A 6,338-nucleotide genomic window follows, 5' to 3' on the forward strand; every position below is an offset into this window, starting at 1 on the left:
ACAAAAACTTGAGGAGTTTAACTGCATCAAAGTCTGTCCAGCAATTGATTTTTTGTCTTACTTTATTAAGCGCCCGGCAACATCACAGAGAGGATTTGTAAAATGATGAAATCTCAGAGTTTCCTGTTAAAGCCAGAAACAGGTGAACTGAAAAGGCCCTTATCTAAGTGTTTGTCTTCATTTTAGCTTAAATTGCCATATTAGACTAAATTTGAGCCACAACCCCCCTACAAGACAGTAAAAATGTTTTATTTCAAGACATTAAAAGACAAAAAAGACTCCAGATTCACTCATGAAGAGACAAAAAAGTCTGCCAGTGGGGTAAGAAAAATGCATGTGTTGGAATAATGTCTTCATACAAGAAACTAAACACGTTTCTTCAGGAGGATAAAGGATTACACTGCAGCCGTCACAGCCTGTTTTTACTGCAGCAGGCTGAACCAACCAACCTGAGGAGTAACAGTTGTTTAAACCTTGAAGTTTGCCTTAGTCTAAAATGCCATAAACGCTACGTTAAGGTGAAGAAATGAGCTGTGGTATTCTCTACTCTTGGCCTGTTCCTCTCTAACTCCAGTGCGTGGGCGGCTCCAGAGGCTGCAGAGGGAACATCGGGGAGGGGATGTTGCTCCTCAGAGGGCTGTACCAGTCGTCATGCTGCCGTGGAGCTGCTGGGATGCTGCCAGGGCAGGGGCACTGGGTGACCTGGCCTGGGTGACGGGAATACGGACCAGTGGGCATCATGGGGGGAAGGCGGGGGAGATGAGCCAGGGGCTGGGGGTAGAACTGTCGATTCATGCTGGATGCCTGGACGTGAACGCCACCTAGGAGCCCTTTGTGGCCCCCCATCACACTCAGGGGGAGGACTTTCTGTGAGGCACGTTCCTGCTTCCTCTGCTTGGCTCGTCTGTTCTGAAACCAAACCTGCAGAGGACAGGAGGCCATCAAGACGAGATTACCCTGAAGTGCTCTGTAACTTTATTAAACACTAACATATATTTTATCCTTTCATAAGTTATCATTCATACTGTGACCTTTTTGGTACAGATTTCCTAAAGGGGTGAACCCCTCACCTGTATGCGGGCCTCGTTGAGCTTGGTGACCCGGGACAGCTCCTCCCTGTAGTAGATATCAGGGTACTGGTTCTGTGTGAACGCCCCCTCCAGCTGCTCCAGCTGCTTGTGGCTGAAGGAGGTGCGGTGTCGTCTCCTGGCAGGGGAAGGATGGAGGCCCCTGCTCCTCCTGCTGAGGCCCACTGCCACAGAGGTCTCACACAGGGATCCCCTTCCCACAGAGTCTCCGATGTCTGTTTTCAGGAAGGAAAAGAAAAGTTCAGATTTTGAAAAGATGCTGAAAAGACTTTTCACTTCCTTGGCAACAAAAAGTGTTTTTAATTTGTAAAGAAGCATTTCGCTGAAAACTCTTTGAATAAAGAAGGATTACACAAGTTTCTGGTTCCCACTGCCAGCAGGGAACCTGAGAGCGACTGAGCTTTAGCTGATGAAGACGAGCTCGTGAGAAAAAAACACAAGAACCTGCAAGATTACACTGAGATTATCAGACAAAGCAACTAATCTGACAAATTGGTGGACTGAGCTGACCCTTCGCCACACCATGAGGGACAAAGGAGACACAGAAGGAGGGTCCAACGACTGGAATCAGGACTTAAATTTGCAAACATTTTCAAGAAAAACCCTTTGAATCAGTCGTTTTCAAATCAAAGTTGAGAAGATATCAGTGAATTCAGTTAAAATTGTAATTTTTTTTTTAACCCAAATGGACCTTTGGGTCTGAAATGATACTTTTAAAGTTAGACTGTAATGAAATGTAGGGTAATATAGCCAAAAAGTTTGATTTCAGAGAAACAGAGTACATGTTTATCACACATAAATTCTTCAATATCAAAGAAACGTTGATTAATTTATATAGTTTTTCCACTAAAACCCCAAAACAGCTTTTAGACCCTCATGCAACTCCAAATCTTTATTAGCAAGATTCCAGCAAACCAGTTCTGCTAATGCTAACACTACACACAGTTTAATGACTCGTCTTCAGAGTATTTTTGGACTGACCTGCTGTGGAGCTGACCGTCATCATGTCAGAATAAACCTCTGAACTCTCCTGCTGACTCCTCACTGCGTCTCCTGCTGCTTTCACCTGAGCCATCCCTGCAGGTATGACCACTGACCACACCACCTGTGCCCCCTGCTCCACATGAAAAAGTCCCGCCTACATGGTCTACCTTTACCTGAGTATGGACAGGGCGTGATTTCTTTGCCGTTTTTTTCTTTGTTGGTGGTTTCATGTTATTTCTGACTTCCCAGAGACTCACAGTGTGCTGGCTCCAAATTTGGAAATAAAAACGAGAATTCAGTTTGAAATTCCTCACTCCTGCTGGATGGTTTTCCCGTTTTTATGTCACATGGTCCAATAAATTTGTAAACTCTGTGTATAAGAAATGGGTTGCGGACAAACCTTTACAGCTTGACTGCACGGCTCTTCCAATGTGTTTTTGCCAGTATGATTGTTAAAATGCTTAATTGTTAAGATTATGATACAACTGCAAATCCAGGAGAGTCTCTGATTGACCTTCAAATGTGTTAAAACTTAGTACATAGTGGTGACTGCAGTGGATCAAAAGTCATGTTTTGTCTTGAATGCAATGGTCTCTGCATATCAGCCTCTGGAGAGCTCTCCGCTGCTTCCTTCCTTTGAGGTTTATTCAGTGGTCAGTCAGTATAACTGCAAGTAAATTTTCTCTGACTGATGACAGACAACCCTCCTGGCAAATCCTGTCAGTCCTTCAAATCTAAAGACACCCGAGAGGTTAAAAAAAAAAGGGATGATACACAGTAACATCCCAGTAATAGTGTCATTTTATCGTCATAATAATAATAATAATAATAATAATAATAATAATAATAATAATAATAATAATAATAATAATGATAATAATAATAATGATAATAATATTATTATTATTATTATTATTATCATTATTATTATTATTATTATTATTATTATTATTATTATTATTATTATTATTATTATTATTATTATTATTATTATTATTATCAGTAGTAGTAGAAGTAGTAGTAGTAGTAGTAGTATTTATTTATTTACCATATGTCCACTGAAGTAGACATCATGCAAAATGCCTAGTGGACAATATGTAACATTATGAAAAAAAAGAAGACAAATATATTTTTTAAAAAATGAACAAACGAATAAAATAAATAAATGAATAAATTAATCTATTAATAAAATTCATGCCCTCAGAAAAAAAAAAAAATCTTACAGAAAAAATCTTTACACAGCCTTTCATTATTCATGCATTGGGTTGAATTGCATTTTTACTTTTATTTAACTTCATATGTAGGGTGCAGTTAGCTTTGCCCTATATGTTCTTAAAAATGTAAACAAATGAAATAACATAGTTTTCTTCTTTTCTCCATTCATTTTTTTGTGTTTTCCCTCTTGTCTGATCAAAATGTGCAAATTACTTCATTTGAGAGAGACACAAGTGTTACATTAATTAACATAGGTGAGAGAAAGGTTTTGAGAATGGCAATTGATTTCTTAAGACAAATAGGTTAAAGACAGGTAAGCTCACTTCTTAACTTCCTCTCATATACTCAAGGTAAGCTCTTTATACTCTTTGTTAGAGTGGAAGTTTAAAAAGTGATTATCTGACAGCATGTAGCAACTTAGACACAGCTGTTAAATGAGACAGCTGTGAGAGAGTTAAATGAGAGAGTCAGTTTCTGTTGTTCTGAGTGTTTTTTCTTTATCTATTTATGGCATTTTCTTTTCATGCATGTTTACACTCTTTCACAAAGTTGTGAATGTGAAAGAAGAAAGAGGAATTGAACCTGACATTGATTCTTGAACAATGACTCTACAGTCTTTTTCATTCAGCTCCCTTGCTCTCAGCAGAACTGCTCAAAGTTTAGGGAATCTACAACTAGTAAAATTCAGGGATCACATGTGTAACAACCTCAGCGTTTTTTTTAAATAATGTTGACATACAGTTCTCTCTCTAACCAGCAGGTGGCTCTTTCATATCAGCCTGCAGCAGAATTCTCTCCAGTCTGGATTTTGACAGGGGGTGGATGTGGAGACCACACAGCTGAGTCCCCTCTCTGGTCTCCCACAAACACATCCCTTCTCAGGACTCTTCCTGCGTGTGCTTGGCTGCTGTCTGACTGACACCACCACCCCCAGACTGCCAGATTAACTCATCTGAACTCCAGAGTCACCTCGCGGGACCCCAGCTGCTATCAGCACTTCTCATGCAGAGAGGAATGAAAGTCTGAGATAGACGGAGGAAGAGACCCACTATCAACCCGCTCAGCTCTGAGTCATCACCTCTTCATCAGGACTATAACTCATCATGGTCTATATTTATCCAACAATCCTTTATGCCAGTGTATACCCATATGGTATACCTGGAAATCTCTGCACGTGTTGGGTACACTGAGGTAACCAACCTGATGTCACCTGTTGCTTTGTTTGCTGCCTCTTTGCCTCATCACTCTGTATTTTTTTTCTTTTTGGAATCAATTTTGACTATTTTTGCACGTGAGCATGCAGCTGGAGAGGAGCACCAACTCATAAAAGTTCAAGAATCTGTGCTAACAGTTAATTCATCGCTTTTTTTACAAGTTTGTAAATCATGAGGGAGAGATTGTATTTCTGGCAGTAGCTAACTGGATTTTATTAAACCAAAGCAACAGATCCACCACTGACTTAACAACTTGTCTTCTCATCTCTATGAAGTCTTAAGTGCAGGAAAAACAACAACAACAACAACAACAAAAAAACACTGCTGACTCCAGTGTACAAGCCACCACAAATAAAGCATGACACACTGTGAACAAGCTAACCAGGTATGGTGAGCACAGACACAGGTAGCTGACGCTCAGATCTCTTACATGATATTTATCTGTCAAAGTGTTTTGTTACTTGCTACTAAACATTTGCTCTTCCTCTTCCCTGTTTTAAGTCAGTTTATTTGTTAATAAAATCATAATCAAACTAATAATGTTCATCTATCATGCAACATAATGATAATAATAATGCAAAATAATCTGCTTATTTATGCTGTCTATCATCAAATATTAAGCTCAAACAGTTGGTTTAGAAAAATGAAGTCTATGGGGGAGGGCTAAAAGTTGCTGTTCACCTAAAATCCACTTGAGGCAGAAGACTGGAAACCTCATGTGCTCCAAGTCAAAAAAGAAAACAAAAACAGACCTTTATGGCATTAAAAAAAACTATTTCAGCCTGGTTCATGTGGCTGATGCCAACCCTATAGCTCAGTGGTTCTCAAATTTTTTTTCAGTCATGTACCCCCTATGATATGTTTTTTTTTTTTTTTTTTTTCCGCCGAGTACCCCCTAACAAGCACAAAGCAGTTTTGGATGGAAAAAAAAGAACATAGCAGTGTACTCTTAGTGCCCATTGAATATGATATTAAATCTATGAACTTAAACTTATATTGGATCAAAACATTGATTAAATAAATGGTGATAAAGGAATTTTGCTTGGTTGCTATTTTTTGAATATACATCTTTGAATCTTGTGTACCCCCTGAAGTGCCCTTGCGTACCCCCAGGGGTACACGTACCCCCATTTCAGAACCACTGCTATAGCTGATTTAAAGGAATCTCAAATCTGTCATATCCAATATGGCCTCTGCCATTGAGTGGCTTCATTACTTTGCATCAGGAAGATGCTGAGTAGATGCGAGCTGCGCTAATACTGTTACACAAGCAGTTCACATAAAAGATTCTTTTTCTTTTTTTTCTTTTTTTTTTTAAATCAATTTTAGAGTTCAGTACTTTTTTTTTTTTTAGCTGAGCAGCTGGCTGAGACATGGTGGCGCCCCCTTTATTTAGTAACAGTGCTGCAGCCTGCAGGCAGTGAATACCCTCTAGCAGATCTGAGTTTATCATCACCTCCACAGTGTGTCTTACTGACACGTTATTCTCAGAGTTATTGAACTTTTCATTTTCGTCCTTATAGGGGAAGGGCTGGCTTGACAGACAGGCAGGAACCCTGTAGCTGTCTGCACAGAGGACAAAGACCCACCGCTTCACCTCATCCTAACTAGAATGTAGTGATAGGCTTCAAAACTCTGTGTCAGAACGATTGAGTGATGTCACCGGCCCTACTTTTATTGTACACTATGTGTTTATGACTTATCAGATATTAGAAGACGTGTACAGATTAATGTTGTTGTTGTTTTGGAACTGAAAAAAATCATGCTCCTCTTTTCCATTATTGTAAATATAAATGTGGTAAACACAACTCTACAGCATCATATAATGTGATTCTTG

The 6,338-nt window shown here is 39.4% G+C and overlaps 1 protein-coding gene across 1 annotated transcript; it reads right to left on the reverse strand.

The window, feature by feature from the left end:
• Positions 1–564: 564 nt before the first annotated feature.
• Positions 565–2,163, reverse strand: prop1 (PROP paired-like homeobox 1). The gene is made up of 3 exons (XM_074675082.1): positions 2,070–2,163; positions 1,071–1,303; positions 565–921 (listed from the first exon to the last, which is right to left on the reverse strand). Exons 1-3 carry the CDS (start codon positions 2,161–2,163, stop codon positions 565–567), a joined length of 684 nt encoding a protein of 227 aa, XP_074531183.1.
• Between the last annotated feature and the right edge of the window lie 4,175 nt (positions 2,164–6,338).

This window comes from Halichoeres trimaculatus, unplaced genomic scaffold, assembly GCF_033239565.1.
Source record: "Halichoeres trimaculatus isolate MK-OKI-2021-1 unplaced genomic scaffold, fHalTri1.1 fHalTri1_scaffold_8, whole genome shotgun sequence".
NCBI classification, from domain to species: Eukaryota; Metazoa; Chordata; class Actinopteri; order Labriformes; family Labridae; genus Halichoeres; species Halichoeres trimaculatus.

Coding starts and splice junctions, on each gene's coding strand:
- prop1 (XM_074675082.1), bottom strand. CDS start 2,163: ATGGCTCAGGTGAAAGCAGCAGGAGACGCAGTGAGGAGTCAGCAGGAG. Junction 1,304..2,069: donor GACGGTCAGCTCCACAGCAG/GTCAGTCCAAAA, acceptor TCCTGAAAACAG/ACATCGGAGACTCTGTGGGA. Junction 922..1,070: donor TCAACGAGGCCCGCATACAG/GTGAGGGGTTCA, acceptor TGTCCTCTGCAG/GTTTGGTTTCAGAACAGACG.